Source organism: Ranitomeya imitator, chromosome 3, assembly GCF_032444005.1.
Source record: "Ranitomeya imitator isolate aRanImi1 chromosome 3, aRanImi1.pri, whole genome shotgun sequence".
In the NCBI taxonomy this organism is placed as follows: Eukaryota; Metazoa; Chordata; class Amphibia; order Anura; family Dendrobatidae; genus Ranitomeya; species Ranitomeya imitator.
Window position 1 is genome coordinate 812,246,670 of NC_091284.1, and position 16,973 is coordinate 812,263,642.

General features: G+C 42.2%; 1 protein-coding gene across 20 annotated transcripts in view; it reads left to right on the forward strand.

The window, feature by feature from the left end:
- Nucleotides 1-16,973, forward strand: part of SYTL2 (synaptotagmin like 2) — a 122,310-nt gene that overhangs the window by 42,711 nt on the left and 62,626 nt on the right. For 19 of the 20 annotated variants that reach the window (XM_069759318.1, XM_069759310.1, XM_069759319.1 and 16 more), the window contains exon 2: nucleotides 9,230-9,620. In XM_069759318.1, coding sequence (XP_069615419.1) covers nucleotides 9,520-9,620 — 101 coding nt within the window. In that variant the 5' untranslated portion in view covers nucleotides 9,230-9,519. Of the gene's footprint in view, nucleotides 1-9,229; nucleotides 9,621-16,973 lie in introns of those variants that run through there. The other variant, XM_069759316.1, reaches the window with a different exon arrangement.

Genomic DNA, 16,973 nt, shown 5'->3' on the forward strand with positions numbered 1-16,973 from the left:
GGAACAGGCAGAGTCAGTTCTTGCCCGTATGGTTTTTTTTTTTTCTCCAGAAACGTCCCAAATGTTTAATTCCAGCCTCCGATCCCTACCATGAGCGTCTGCCCGTGCCCGTTCTGTAAGTGTCTCTGGCGTTACCCCACCTCTGCTGATGCCTCTTGCCCATTATTTAACATTCTACCTTTCTTTTGTATTGTCTTTTTATGCTCTTTACTTTTGTTTCCTGCTTTTTCTGGCAGAGAGACCTGTGGACATTATAACAATGGTTCATTACTACTTTTTTTTTTTTTTTTATTATTATTTACTGCATTCTTTCATCAGAATTTAATGCTACGGCACTTGTCAATTGTTTTTTTATTAAATTTAAAGGGAACCTGTCACTTGCCGTATGCGTATTTTTTATTTTCCCTTGGTGTAAATGCCGCTGGTCTCCTGAATTTTGTGCTGTATTTCCTTTTTTTCTTGCACCTCTCCGTTCCTGAGATGCAGACCTTTTTTTGTTACGTGTAAAGATCAATCTAATCTTCTTGGCCAACTGGGTGTGATACTGAAGATTACCACGAAGAGGATCACACCCACTTGGCTAAAATGACTAGATTTGTATAAAAGGAAGATAAGGGCATATCTCGGGAGTGGTGAGGAGCAGAAACAAAAGAAACACCATGCCGAATTCGGGAGAAGAGCAGCTTTACACAAAGTATAAAAAAACAAACAAACACATATTTATAGCAAGTGACAAATTGTCTTAAAAGGTGATCACTACTTGAACTTTTATCTAACTCTAATTGGTGCAGATGTGCAGTTACTTGCTGCTCAATGGAAACCATTACAGAGGGATTTCTGGGTCTGCTATTGTTGTGGGTCGGTTTCTCCACAAACAATGCCATATTTATCTACAGGTCATATCTGGTTCAACACTAATTGACTTTTTTTTTTTCTCGAAAGATCTTATTTTGCTAACCAAATTGGAAGTTTAAAGAAAGGATAGTAAAGATATCTCTAGTCCAATACTACTGGCTTAGGACGTTGTACAGATGATAGAAGACATTGTGGGCAATCATCCATCAGTCGATTGCGAACTGGGACACAGTGGGTGGAAGTTTTTCTTTTCTTTGTTTTTTGTTTTTTTTTTGTTTTTTTATTTAGTTTTTTATTTCCAGCTATTGCATTTTGTAGGCATTGTTGGGAATATGGTCTAGAAGCTTATTTCCTTTTGGTACCTGCATGGAATACGATGGTACATTAGAAGATCTTTTCCAAACAGCCTTGTGGCTCAGACTTTATTCTTTTCTGGTATCCATAAAAACACACTTGCCAACTTTCAGGGTTCACGGTGTTGTGCCACTCGCTTGACCCTTTTTTTTTTTTTTGCTCCGTTGTACACTTTCATGAAGATCTTGCGTCCAGGAGGCTTCAGCAGTGCCCACAAGACTTGACCACCATTCCAGGAAACTCCCGGGATGTTTTTGGAGGGTTGGCAGGTGTAATATTAGCATATTAGTACGCTCGTGTTAAATGAGCCTAAAAGTTTTCAAATTCATCCATATGTGAACTTCTATATTCCCATCAAGCGCTGCAAATGGAGATGCCAAGTGGGAGTTATGGTGCTAGCACACGTATTCTAGAAGATGGTATTATACCGTGTGCTATTTCTTTAACTTTTTTAATTAAAAAAAAAAAAAAGTGGGTTGCAATCACTGGGAACCCAAACAAACGAGCGCTGTTTATCTGGGTACAGCGATTTAGAAAAAACAATTTTTTTATTTTTTTTTTTGTCTTATGTCTGTAATATTATACACAACTTTTTTTGTATCCTAAATATCACCGTCAAACAGTACCCACATATTAAATTGGCTATAATAGCGTTTAAGGAATGTGTATATTCTTGTAGCTTGTTACGTTTCTCCAATGCATCTAAAATATTCTTTGGTGAAAAATTTATATACAATGGTACGTAATATTTTGGGCACCCCTGGTCAAAATTACTGTTGTTGTGAACAGTTGGGCAAGTTAATGGTGAAATGATCTCTAAAAGGCCTAAAGTTAAAGATGACACATTTTCCTATGTATTTTAGGGAAAATTAAATATATAGTACTAGATGGTGGCCCGATTCTAACGCATCGGGTATTCTAGAATATGTATGTATATAGCAGCCACATAGTATATAGCACAGGCCACAACATATTCTTGAATACCTGATGCGTTATAACAGTGGCCACGCAGTATATAACACAGCCCACGCAGTATATAACATTGCCCACATAGTATATAACACTGCCCATGTTGTATATAGAAGCCACGCAGCCCACGTAGAAAATAACGCAGCCCACGCCGTATATAACGCAGCCCACGCAGTATATACGGTAGCAGCCATCTATATATATATATATAATTGTCTAAGGGGTACTTCCGTCTTTCTGTCATCAACTTCTGTAACGGAAATCCCGCGCCTGTCATGGCTGCCGCGACTAATCAGCGACGGGCACAGTCCAATTAGTCCCTCCCTACTCCCCTGCAGTCAGTGCCCGGCGCCCGCTCCATAATCGGGTATTCTAGAATATGCATGTCCACGTAGTATATTGCCCGTCCACGTAGTATTTTGCCCGTCCACGTAGTATATTGCCCAGCCACGTAGTATATTGCACAGCGACGGAGTGTACAGCACAGAGCCACGTAGTGTACAGACTTAAAATAAAAAATAAACATATACTCACCTTCCGAACGCCCGTTGAAGTCCTGCTATACTCACCATCCGCCGCCTTTCCCGCTCCTCGTGACGCTCCGGTCACCGCTCCATTGCAAGCGGCAGCTTCCGGTCCCAGGGCTGGTATGAGCCCAGGACCTGTGATGACGTCGTGGTCACATGACCGTGACATCATGGCAGGTCCTTGTCGCATACAATCCTTGCCACCGGAACCTGCTGCTTGCATGGAGCGGTCATCGGAGCGTCGCGAGGAGCGGGAAAGGCGGCGGATGGTGAGTATAGCAGGTTTTTTGTTTTTTTTTAAATTATTTTTAACATGACATATTTTTACTATTGATGCTGCATAGCCAGAAAGTCATTCATTTCTTGTTTGAGGGATTTTCATCCATTCTTCCCGTTCTGTGAGATTCCTGGGTCGTCTTGCTTCCTCTGCTATTTTGAGGTCTAGCCACAGATTATCAATGATATTCAGATCAGAGGACTGTGAGGGCCATTGTAAAACCTTCAGCTTGCGCCTTTAAGGTCGTCTGTTGTGGATTGTGACAGGTGTTGAGGATCATTATCCATTTGTAGAAGCCATCTTCTTTTCAGTTTATGGTGTTATGTTTGCATCAAGAATTTGTTGATCTTTCATTCAATCCATTCTTCCTTCAACCCGTGTAATGTTCCCCATATCATTGGCTGCAACACAACCCCAAAGCATGATTAATCCACCCTGATGCTTAATGGTTGGCGCGATTTTATTTTCCTGAAATTCTGTGCCCTTTTTTTCTCCACACATTCCTGTGTTCATTGTGACCAAAGACTTCTATTTTAACCTCATCGGTCCACAGGACTTGTTTCCAAGTCTTCTGCTTCTCACAAAATTAGAATATCATCAAATAGTAAATTTGTTTCAGTTCTTCAATACAAAGGTGAAACTCGTATATTATATAGTCATTACACAGTGATCTATTTCACATGTTTCACAAGGAGTGGACTGCTGCTGGAGTCACCACACACAGACGTATCCAGCGCCAGAGCTTGCATTTCACATGCTAGACACGGACGTGTTTCTCGCATGTGTGATCCCGGCCTAACAGTCCAGCTCTTTCTCCTTGGCCCAGGTAAGACTCTTCTGGCGTTGTCTATTGGTCATGAGTGGCCTGACACAAGGAATGTGACACTTGTAGCCCATGTCCTGGATACGTCTGTGTGTGGCGGCTCTTGAAGCAATGACTCCAGCAGCAGTCCACTCCTTGTGAATCTCCACCAAATATTTGAATGGCCTTTTATTAACAATCCTTTCAAGGCTGCGGTTATCCCGGTTGCTTGTGCACCTTGATCTACCACTTTTTCCTTCCACTCAACTTTCCATTAATATGCTTGAATACAGCACTCTGTGAGCAGACAGCTTCTTTAGCAAAGAACTTTTGTGGCTTCCCCTCCTTGTGGAGTGTGTCAATGACGGCTTTCTGGACATCTGACAGGTCAGCAGTCTTCCCCATGATTGTGGTGCCTACTGAAAAAGACTAAAAGACCTTTTTAAACACTTAGGAAGCCTTTGCAGGTGTTTTTTGTTAATTGTTCTAATTTACTGAGATAATGACTTTTGGGTTTTCATTGGCTGTAAGCCATAATCATGAACAGAAATAAACACTTGAAATAGATCACTGTTTGAAATGACTCTATATAATGCGTTTCATTTTTTGCATGAAGAACTGAAATTAATTAACTTTTTGATTATCTAATTTTGTGATAAGCACCTGTACATCAGGCTCGTATAGATGTTCTTTTGCATAGTTGTGATGCTGAATTTTATGGTAAGGATGCAGGAGAGGTTTTCTTCTGATGACTCTTCCATGAAGGCTCTATTTGTGCAGGTGTCTCTGAACAGTAGAACAATGTACCACAACTCCAGAGTATTTTTAAATCTTTCTGAAGGTCTTATGCAGTCAAGCGAGAGTTCTGATTTGCCTCTCTAGCAATCCTACAAGCAGCTCACTGAAATGTTGCTTGGTCTTCCAGACCTTGTCTTGACCTCAACTGTTCCTGTTAACTGACATTTCTTAATTACATTTGAACTGACGAAATGACAAAGCGTTTTCAAGCTGCCATCCTCTTATAGCCTTCCCCTGCTTTGTGGGCCTCCACCATTTTCATTTTTAGAGTGCTAGGCAGCTGCTTAGATGAACCCATGGCTGCTGGTTTGTAGCACAAGGAGCTGGGTTTTTAGAATGCTTTGAAATTAGCATCACCTGGCATTTCCTAACAATGATGGTGAACAAGCCATAACTCTACCGGGCTTAGGTCTGAAACCTTGGTCAAAGTTATCTAAGCACACATCTCCAAGGGTGCCCAAACTTTTGCCCATTTTTCCTTTTTTTTTTTTTTTCTAAATGTAAAAATTTTTTTTTGTCTAAAATACAAGTGAAATATGTCATGTGTAACTCTAGTGTGAAGAAATGCAAGAGCGCATTAGGGTCTTATCCATGTTAAAGGGTTGGTATTAATTAGTAGTATTTAGAAGTAGATATAAATAGCAGAATAGGAAGTATTTCTGCGCTCTCCGGAACACGACACAAATATAGGTAATAGAATGGGAAGTTGTCAACGCGTTTCAGAGTACACTGACTACTTCTGGACAACCATACATCTTGGTTATGTGTACATACATACATACATACAGACAGACAGACAGACAGACAGACAGTTAGGTCCATATATATTTGGACAGAGACAACATTTTTCTAATTTTGGTTACAGACGTTGCCACAATGAATTTTAAGCAAAACAATTCAGATGCAGTTGAAGTTCAGACTTTCAGCTTTCATTTGAGGGTATCAACATTAAAATTGGATGAAGGGTTTAGGAGTTTCAGCTCCTTAACATGTGCCACCCTGTTTTTAGAGGGACCAAAAGTAATTGGACAATTGATTCCAGGGCTATTTCATGGACAGGTGTGGGCAATCCCTTCATTATATCATTCTCAATTAAGCAGATAAAAGGCCTGGAGTTGATTTGAGGTGTGTTGCGTTTGCATTTGGAAGGTTTTGCTGTGAAGTAAACATGCGGTTAAAGGAGCTCTCCATGCAGGTGAAACAAGTCATCCTTAAGCTGCGAAAACAGAAAAAACCCATCCGAGAAATTGCTATAATATTAGGAGTGGCAAAATCTACAGTTTGGTACATCCTGAGAAAGAAAGAAAGCACTGGTGAACTCGTCAATGCAAAAAGACCTGGGCGCCCACGGAAGACAACAGTGGTGGATGATCACAGAATAATCTCCATGGTGAAGAGAAACCCCTTCACAACAGCCGACCAAGTGACCAACACTCTCCAGGAGGTCGGCGTATCAATATCCAAATCTACCATAAAGAGAAGACTGCATGAAAGTAAATACAGAGGGTTCACTGCACGGTGCAGCCACTCATAAGCATCAAGAATAACAAGGCTAGACTGGACTTTGCTAAAAAACATCTAAAAAAGCCAGCACAGTTCTGGAAGAACATTCTTTGGACAAATGAAACCAAGATCAACCTCCACCAGAATGATGGAAAGAGAAAAGTATGGTGAAGGCGTGGTACAGCTCATGGTCCAAACCATACCACATCATCTGTAAAACACGGCGGAGGCAGTGTGATGGCGCGGGCATGCATGGCTGCCAGTGACACTGGGTCACTAGTGTTTATTGATGATGTGACACAGGACAGAAGCAGCCGAATGAATTCTGAGGTCTTCAGAACCGCCATACTGTGTGCTCAGATCCAGCCAAATGCAGCCAAACTGATTGGTCGTCGTTTCATACTACAGATGGACAATGACCCAAAACATAAAGCCAAAGCAACCCAGGAGTTTATTAAAGCAAAGAAGTGGAATATTCTTGAATGGCCAAGTCAGTCACCTGATCTCAACCCAATTGAGCAGCATTTCACTTGTTAAAGACTAAACTTCAGACAGAAAGGCCACAAACAAACAACAACTGAAAACCACCGCAGTGAAGGCCTGGCATAGCATCAAAAAGGAGGAAACACAGCGTCTGGTGATGTCCATGAGCTCAAGACTTCAGGCAGTCATTGCCAACAAAGGGTTTTCAACCAAGTACTAGAAATTGAACATTTTATTTAAAATTATTTAATCTGTCCAATTACTTTTGGTCTCTTTAAAAACAGGGTGGCACATGTTAAGGAGCTGAAACTCCTAAACCCTTCATCCTATTTTAATGTGGATACCCTCAAATGAAAGCTGAAAGTCTGAACTTCAACTGCATCTGAATTGTTTTGCTTAAAATTCATTGTGGTAATGTCTATAACAAAAATTAGAAAAATGTCTCTGTCCAAATATATATGGACCTAACTGTACGTACATACATACATACATACATACATACATACATACATACATACATACATACATACATACATACATACATACATACATGTGTTTGTAGTCTAAACATTGTGTCCTCATGGTTACAAACAGGAGGTGTATACAGAAACCAAAAAAATAAATAGAAAAAATGTAACCTTCATATGCAAAGGCCCTGGGGGAGAGACTGAGTTACTAGAACAAGGAAATTAAAAAACATGGGGGGAAGAATGAGTAACTTGCTAAGCAGATCTGTGCAAGCTGGTAGATTTGAGTTATAATCTATAGCTCCCAGCATTACCAGTCGCCACCTCATGTGTCTCCACAATGGAATCCGTAGAGTGTGTAAACCTGTTCATCTAAAACGTATGTACTTGACTCATGGTGTAATCATGTGCAGTGTTGGGGCTAAGTGACTAATGGTGCCAGTCATTCCATGTACTATTCATTTCCTGGAGATGCTGCTCCACGTACCGCTGATACAGAAAGACCAAATACTGTACAAGATCTGAACAAAGCATCGAACACTCGACTAAAGTAGTGCTATACTTCATATAGTCACACTGTATATGTAAATGGTGAGCTAAGAGTGCTCCTCCATAGTGCTCAGCAGTTCCCTTCTTACAGGTAGGAGTCAGTATTATAGTAGTTATATTCTTGTACATAGGGGCAGTATTATAGTAGTTATATTCTTGTACATAGGGGCAGTATTATAGTATTTATATTCTTGTACATAGGGGCAGTATTATGGTAGTTATATTCTTGTACATAGGAGCAGTATTATAGTAGTTATATTCTTGTACATAGGGGCAGTATTATAGTGGTTATATTCTTGTACATAGGAGCAGTATTATGGTAGTTATATTCTTGTACATAGGGGCAGTATTATAGCAGTTATATTCTTGTACATAGGGGCAGTATTATAGTAGTTATATTCTTGTACATAGGAGCAGTATTATAGTAGTTATATTCTTGTACATAGGGGCAGTATTATGGTAGTTATATTCTTGTACATAGGAGCAGTATTATAGTAGTTATATTCTTGTACATAGGGGCAGTATTATAGTGGTTATATTCTTGTACATAGGAGCAGTATTATGGTAGTTATATTCTTGTACATAGGGGCAGTATTATAGTGGTTATATTCTTGTACATAGGAGCAGTATTATAGTAGTTATATTCTTGTACATAGGGGCAGTATTATAGTGGTTATATTCTTGTACATAGGAGCAGTATTATAGTAGTTATATTCTTGTACATAGGGGCAGTATTATAATGGTTATATTCTTGTACATAGGAGCAGTATTATGGTAGTTATATTCTTGTACATAGGGGCAGTATTATAGTGGTTATATTCTTGTACATAGGAGCAGTATTATAGTAGTTATATTCTTGTACATAGGGGCAGTATTATAGTGGTTATATTCTTGTACATATGAGCAGTATTATGGTAGTTATATTCTTGTACATAGGAGCAGTATTATAGTGGTTATATTCTTGTACATAGGGAGCAGTATTATAGTAGTTATATTCTTGTACATAGGGGCAGTATTATAGTAGTTATATTCTTGTACATAGGAGCAGTATTATAGTAGTTATATTCTTGTACATAGGAGCAGTATTATAGTGGTTATATTCTTGTACATAGGGAGCAGTATTATAGTAGTTATATTCTTGTACATAGGAGCAGTATTATAGTAGTTATATTCTTGTACATAGGAGCAGTATTATAGTAGTTATATTCTTGTACATAGGAGCAGTATTATAGTGGTTATATTCTTGTACATAGGGAGCAGTATTATAGTAGTTATATTCTTGTACATAGGGGCAGTATTATAGTAGTTATATTCTTGTGCATAGGGAGCAGTATTATAGTAGTTATATTCTTGTACATAGGGGCAGTATTATAGTAGTTATATTCTTGTACATAGAGGCAGTATTATAGTAGTAATATTCTTGTATATAGGGGCAGTATTATAGTAGTGATATTCTTGTACATAGGGGGCAGTATTATAGTAGTTATATTCTTGTACATAGGGGGAAGTATTGTAGTGGTGATGGTATATTCCTTTTCGTAAATGTTAGTAATTTTTGGAAATACTGTAGTAAACCTTTCATTTATTATACATTGTTTTATGGCAGTAATTTTTATATATGGTCACATTATCCTTCTCTCCTCAGGTGATGTTGGTGCTCATCGTTGCTTCCTTCTGAATCCGGCCCGGTCTGACACCTGACTGCGGAGACGGGGAGCATGTGAACTGTGTAACCAGGAATGTGGATCCATCCCAAGAATCTCTTGACCAAAAGTAATGATCAGTAATTCTACTAACAAGCCCCAAGTCTGGACGGCACCAGAGCGGTGTGTGCGGCACTAAATCCTCCTTCTCCGTGAGATCCGGTCTTCTGGACGACTCCGCTGTGCTCTTGGTTTTTTATAGTTTCCCCGTTATTGATTTTTGAAAGACAAAATGATTGATCTGAGCTTTCTAACGGATGCTGAGAAGGAGGCCATCCTGAAAGTCCTGAACAGAGACTCTGAGCTCAAGAAGGCAGAGGAGCAGCGGATCCGGTAAGTCACATTATAGGTGTATCGCAGGGCTGGTAACATTAGGCTGGTTTTCTGTAAAACAGAGGGTGAATCTACCACTTCATAGCTCTGCTATAAATGATCAACTCTGCTACCTCTGCTACATCTCCTGACAGTACACAACTGAATTCTTCTGCTGTTCTAAATTTACTTCTATCTATCATCTTTCTATTGTCTATCTATTTTTTATCTATATATTATGTATCTATCATCTATCTATCTATTATCCATCTATCTCAAGGCAGCAGTCCCATTTAAAGAAAAAAAGAAAAGTGAAGAAGTATTATTTATTCCAAGCCCTTGTTCTCTATTTGCATTGCACTTTGATTGCTGCTTTCTTATTGGAATGGTATCTGTAAAAAACAAAAAAAAAAAACCTCTTCCTATGCAGACAGGGATGCAAAACCCCCAACGGTTGTCACCAAAATCGCTTGCATACAACAACTCCCCCAAAAAAGGGGCAGCACTCCAAAGTCAGATGATGAAATTATGAAATATTGGCTATTAATCAGACAGTGCTGATTTAAAAATCCATTTATTTTTTGAGCCTTATTCTATCTATCTATCTATCTATCTATCTATCTATCTATCTATCTATCTATCTATCTATCATCTCTGCCTCAAATCCGTCTATTCTCTCCTACGTTGGTAGGAAAAGACGTGTCATTTCTGATGATGTCGGGACTTGATTTTTGCTGTTTGCGGCATTTTAGCTGTGGCTTTTGCTAGATGATCACTACTTCTTTCCACTTGTTCCTGAAGCAAAACACTAAAATGATAAATATATATTCTAATAATACAATTCAAACAAATAACTGGAAATCTATAGTGACTGCCAGTAATAACGAAGAGCTCAGCTTTCCTTCACCGTGGGGCAAAGAATCCATTCTCTGTGCGGAGGTTACAAACCTTGGGTGGATTTATTAATGCTGACTAGTGAGGATCGACTGTGCTCTGATAAGGCGTTATCTCGGCATGCTTGGGTGCTAAGTGAGTGTTTTCGGCGTGCTCGAATAATAGGTTTGAGTCCCCGCAGCTGTATGTCTCGCAGCTGTTCGAGAGCCAGCACACATGCGGGGATTGCCTGTTAGACATGCAGCCACGGGGACTGGAACATATTATTACTCTGTTAGCACCCAAGCATGCCGAGATAACGCCTTATCAGAGCACATTCGCTCATGACTAATACTGACGTTTCATGTATGTACAAAAAAAGCCTGTTAAGGTAAACCTGTGAAGAATCTATTAGGCCATGCCTCATAAAATGCTTGCCCGGTACTATGATATTGAGGATTGGTGTAAATTTTTATTTTCTGGTGCCCGGAAAGAACAATATACTTGGTGCAGCTTTTACTCCAATCTGCATACGAAATGTCAATCCCTCTTTTGTGTTTATCATTACTTGTAAAATCTCTGCTTACTGTTGGTGAATAGAAACATTCTTATTTGCAACCAGAGGGTGAAAAGATCTAAACCTTTACCGACCTGATATTTCTCAAATAATCCTCCAATACATCCTCAGCACCAATGTCTCCTGTCCTTTGCTACAGTGAATGAGTGCAAGTGATCGGGCCGGAGTCCAAAGTGTTTAGCTTAGAAAGGGCTGTCTAGACTGGAGACAATTATAGCAAAGTCTCGGCTGTGAGAACATCCTTTCTTGTACAGACCCGATTCTTCCCGGTCGGTCACTGACGGCAAGAAGGGATCATAATAATGTGGAGGAGATTCGGGATGTGTTCACACTCTCCGCACTTGTACTGTAAGTAGCTGCGCAAATCTGCATTAAGTGACGCCTTTTTTGTTTTCATTTATTTTACTCCCTTTATATAGCTCCATCCTATTCCACAGCACTTTATAGACATCATCCTCATCACTGTCCCCATTGGGGCTCTCCATTTACATCCCCTATCAGTCTTTGGAGGGTGGAGGAAACCGGAGAACCCGGAAGAAACCCACGTAAATCCGGGGAGGACGTACAAACTCCTTGACGGTGGGATTTGATTCCAGGACCCCCGGTAGTGCTAAGCACTGAGCCACCATGTGCATCGCTTGACCCCGTTCCATGGTCCAGGTTGGACATCTCCTCCCGCGGACAGGAGTTGTGAGAATTTCCTTACCCTCTGGGATCCCAGGCTTGGCTTCTAATTAGCCGGGCCGGCGAGACCTCAACTGAGAGTAACATGCCGCAAAGATGTCTGCCAGCCCGGCTAATCAGAAGCTGAGCCTGGGATCCCAGAGGGTAAGGAAATTTGCGTAGATCCTGTCCGCGGCCAGAGAGCATGGACAGGAAGGATTCACTCCTCACTGACACATAGCGTCATTGATCCATCAATGCGTCTGTCTAAAAAAACAAATCCATTTGTCTGATCATAAGATTGGAAGAAAGTTGTTTCCGTTTTGCGGATCAGACTCTGCCATTAAAGTCTTCGGAGATGAAAAAGGGGGAGAGATATTTTGTATTTTTCAGCGCAGTCATCAATGAATTTACATTAATCAGATTTTTTTTATTTTTTTTATTTCATTTCATAACTTCTGATTGAACAAATTGCAACTTTTAAAATCAGGAAATAAAACTTCTCCAAGCCGCTTTCGCACCAACGATCCAACCCTGATTGTCCGCTGGTAAAGCAGACTTTGCTCTAGATGATGATGATGATGATGATGTCTGCTCCTTTTCTGAATAGGTGATTGATAACACGGGGATGATCTCATTGGATCGTTACATGTAATATTTCCTTTAAGGAACTGCAGACTAATAATACAGTGATTAATTGTTCACTTAATGCCTCTTAATGGCGGCGCAGTCGCTTCCGTACTTCTCTGCAGCTTTTAATGTTCACCCCTTCTGCCCTTGATATCTGCCCTTGAGTCTTTCTGGTTCCTGTTCCTTCACTCAGAAAATATATTGATCCCACTAATGTATATTTGCTTTGTATAGGGATCTGTGACATGACCGATTATTCTGGGTGTTTGTCCTGAATATAGTGACTGCAACGTGGGGGGGGGGGAGAAGGTAGCGGTATTGGGGTTTTAGACCAAATATCTGCATTTCTTCCCTACACTCCATGTACACACTCTTGTTTTTTTTTCAGTGGGGAGAGAACAATCTGCAGCCAGACCCATCTAGAGGCTCATGTCCTGTTATCATAGAGGGAGCGGGGATAATGAGACCCCAATATTCCTGTTTTCTGTGCCACAAATCCGTGTTTCTCTGAAAATTTAGAAGGGGTCTTTGATATTTTTTTGCTTCGAAAGATGTGTTGGGTTTGAGGAAAATAAAGATCTATTATATGTAGGTGCAGTTAGCCCTTCTGAAGCATGACAATGCTAGGCCTCATGAAGCTGAAGTGTCAGCCGTTCCTGCATGATGAAGGCATTGAAACTATGGACTGGCCCGCCCGTTCCCCAGACCTGAATCTGATCGAACACATCTGGGACATCATGTCTTGTTCCATCCACCAACGTCACGTTGCACCACAGACTGTCCAGATTACTTATTCTATCAGGTGTGAGAGGAGATCCCTCAGGAGACCATCCACCTCCTCATCAGGAGCATGCCCAGGCGTTGTAGGGAGGTCATACAGGCACGTGATGTCTAGAATGTGGTATTTTAGTGTTCTCTTTATTCTTTTGAGCAGTCTGTGTGTGATGAATGGACGGGTCCTTGCGGGGAGATATGTATCATTGAAGTTGGTAGCTTCGGTGATCTAAGCCTGGGAAAGCGGGCTTCAGCATGTAAAGTGCTGAGAGAGTTCATGGGGTGTATCAGAGATGGGTGGGATGGATTGCTCACATATCCCACCCTGGGGCCTAGTATGGCGAATAAAATGGAGACCAAGTGTCTCATTCATGGTCTGTGACTGGAGGTGTGGATGCATCCAGTCTGTTTGCTGAAGGACACTGACCTGAGCAGGCAACCCACTCTACTCAATGGACTGTTTACTTTTCTGTTTTGTTTTTTCCCTTTGTGCCTGAAAAAAGGCTGTCTTTTGTTTGCTTAAGCTGAGCGGGTTATGAAGTTCTAATAAACCAGAATGGACGTTTTAATGAAACCGCTCCCTGTGCCTACATGAACAGCAGCTGAGTAAGTGCAAAACTCTACAATTGGTGCTGGAAGCACAGGCATGAATCCCGAGGGGCAGTGTGACTGCTGCAGAGATACCGTATGTCCTGAGTGAAAGCGACTGCAGCAGCAAAAGTCAACATGGAGTTGATAAAGCAACTGGTGCAGACTGATGTCCGCAGCAGATGGAACTCCTAGCTGAGGCGATCTGTGGCAGGGCAACTGCTTCACTCCCAAGTCCAGGTGATTACTCTCACATGAGGAAGACTGTAAGGAGAACCTTATAAAAGATGACCCTGGGTGATGACGTTGAGGCAATCCTGGCAATTTTTGAAAGGGTGGCGGAATGGGAGAGATTGTCTCCAGTGGGCAGAGGTTCTGGCGCCATATTTAACAGGGGAACTACAGAAGGCTTATTATGGGCCACCATTCCTCATCGGCTGATCCCTGGGAAGATGGAGGGCGTCTGCTGTATCCATGGCGACGCTAAGAACTGCAGTGTGGTCCGAGTGGTCATAGACACCAACTGTGGCACTGAGCACCATGAGTAGTCAAGGACTTTGAATTGTTTTGGGATTTGTGGGGGAAAGGGGAAGACGTCTGGTTGGCTGGACGACAGCCAGGTCACTCCTAAAGATACCTCGTTACAGACCACAGCCGACAGGTTTCCCTTTTGTGTGCAAGTTGGCAGCACCCTCGGAGGCCAATATCCATGAGCTGGGGGTGTCCAGGGGAAACTTTGGAAGAGCGAAACTCAGGGACTTAACTCTAAAAAGGCATTTTATAATGTGTCTGTACTTTAATGGTGTCGCTCAAGAGCCGGGGGTTGACCCCAGATGCCCATAGTTTGCCGTGAATGGGTAGTTACTATATCGGGTCACCAAGCTGAGAGGGGAGGTAATTGAGCAGTTACTGGTGCTAGGGCCATACAAATGTTGGACATGGCCAATGCTCATGTTAGGGTTTCCTCTGGGGTAGAAAAAACCCAGGAACCGATCCCACAGAGGTTCTATGGGCCTGAGTTGTCACAGAGAAATCATGAATTATTGTAGATCCTGTCCCACTTGCCAGCTGATCTCCCTGGTGGCTTAGGCAATGGCATGATCGCTGAAGTGCCATTTGACCACATAGCCATGGATCTAGTGGGACCCCTGGTCTAGTCCACAAGAGGGCATCAGTATATCTTGGTGATACTGGACTATGCTATATGGTACCCGGAGGCCATACTACAAAACTGCTTTGCCAAGTGTATAGCCCGAGAGTTGGTCCATATGTTTTCTAGCACAGGGTTGCTTTAGGAGATCCTAGCGGACCAAGAGACCCAATTTATGTCAAAGGTGATGAAGGAGTTGTGCAAATCCCTGACAATCGCACCACTCTGGACCTCAGTCTACCATCTATATCTGGACGGCTTGGTGCAAAGGTTTAATAAAACCTTAAAGGCCATGTTGAAGAAGGTGGTAGAGAAGGACCAGAGAGACTGGCTACTGACATATCTTCTTTTCTCCATCTGAGAAGTCCCACAGGACTCTACAGGATATTCCCCTTTTGAACTGTTGTATGGACTCCTGGAACGTAGAAATGGTGACCTGATAGGCAGAGTCTACAGCCTACAGGTACCGTCACACTAAGCGACGCTGCAGCGATACCGACAACGATCCGGATCGCTGCAGCGTCGCTGTTTGGTCGCTGGAGAGCTGTCACACAGACAGCTCTCCAGCGACCAACGATGCCGGTAACCAGGGTAAACATCGGGTTACTAAGCGCAGGGCCGCGCTTAGTAACCCGATGTTTACCCTGGTTACCATCGTTAAAGTAAAAAAAAAACAACCACTACATACTTACCTACCGCTGTCTGTCCCCGGCGCTCTGCTTTCCTCTGCACTGTCAGCGCCGGGCAGCCGGAAAGCAGAGCGGTGACATCACCGCTCTGCTTTCCGGCCACTGGCCACAGCCAGTGCAGGAGGAGTGCAGAGAAGCTGAGCGCCGGGGACAGACAGCGGTAGGTAAGTATGTAGTGTTTTTTTTTTTACTTTAACGATGGTAACCAGGGTAAACATCGGGTTACTAAGCGCGTCACTGCGCTTAGTAACCCGATGTTTACCCTGGTTACCAGCGAAGACATCGCTGAATCGGCGTCACACACGCCGATTCAGCGATGTCAGCGGGAGATCCAGCGACGAAACAAAGTTCTGGACTTTCTTCCCCGACCAGCGATATCACAGCAGGGGCCTGATCGCTGCTGCCTGTCACACTGGACGATATCGCTAGCCAGGACGCTGCAACGTCACGGATCGCTAGCGATATCGTCTAGTGTGAAGGTACCTTACAGGAGTGTAATCAAACATGTGGCCCAGATGGAAGAGATAATTGCCGAGGTGATGCCCATTGTGGATGACCACCTCTTCAAAGCACAAGAGGCAGAGTCAAGGGTGTACAATAGATCGGTGAGGGTGAGACACTTGAACCGTGAGGATCGGGAACTAGTACCTACCAAATTCATGGACAAGTGGCAGGACTCCTATGAAGTAGTTGAAAAGATTGGTGACGTCCACTATAAAGTCAGCTGTACCAAGTCAACCTGATTAAGCCATGGCGAGATAGGAAGCCCCGTATTTGGAGGCAAGTCTGAAACTGATGTTTCAGGGGATGGGAGAACTACAATACCTAGATAGATTAGCAAAATTAGGATTATTTAGTGTAGAAAAAAGACGGCTGAGGGGCGATCTAATAACCATGTATAAGTATATAAGTGGACAATACAAATATCTCGCTGAGGATTTGTTTATACCAAGGAAGGTGACGGGCACAAGGGGGCATTCTTTGCGTCTGGAGGAGAGAAGGTTTTTCCACCAACATAGAAGAGGATTCTTTACTGTTAGGGCAGTGAGAATCTGGAATTGCTTGCCTGAGGAGGTGGTGATGGCGAACTCAGTCGAGGGGTTCAAGAGAGGCCTGGATGTCTTCCTGGAGCAGAACAATATTGTATCATACAATTATTAGGTTCTGTAGAAGGACGTAAATCTGGGGATTTATTATGATGGTATATAGGCTGAACTGGATGGACAAATGTCTTTTTTCGGCCTTACTAACTATGTTACTATGATGTGAAAGAGGTAAAGGTGTCTGTCGTTGTCACGTGCCCAAAAGCAACAGTGCCGAGAGTTGTTCTGATAACTACAAGGTAGTACTCGGATAATAGAGCATAAGGTTCTGATGGAGCCTCATGTCCGGATAAACTTGAAGCTGGATCTGATTCCCAAAGCGCACCG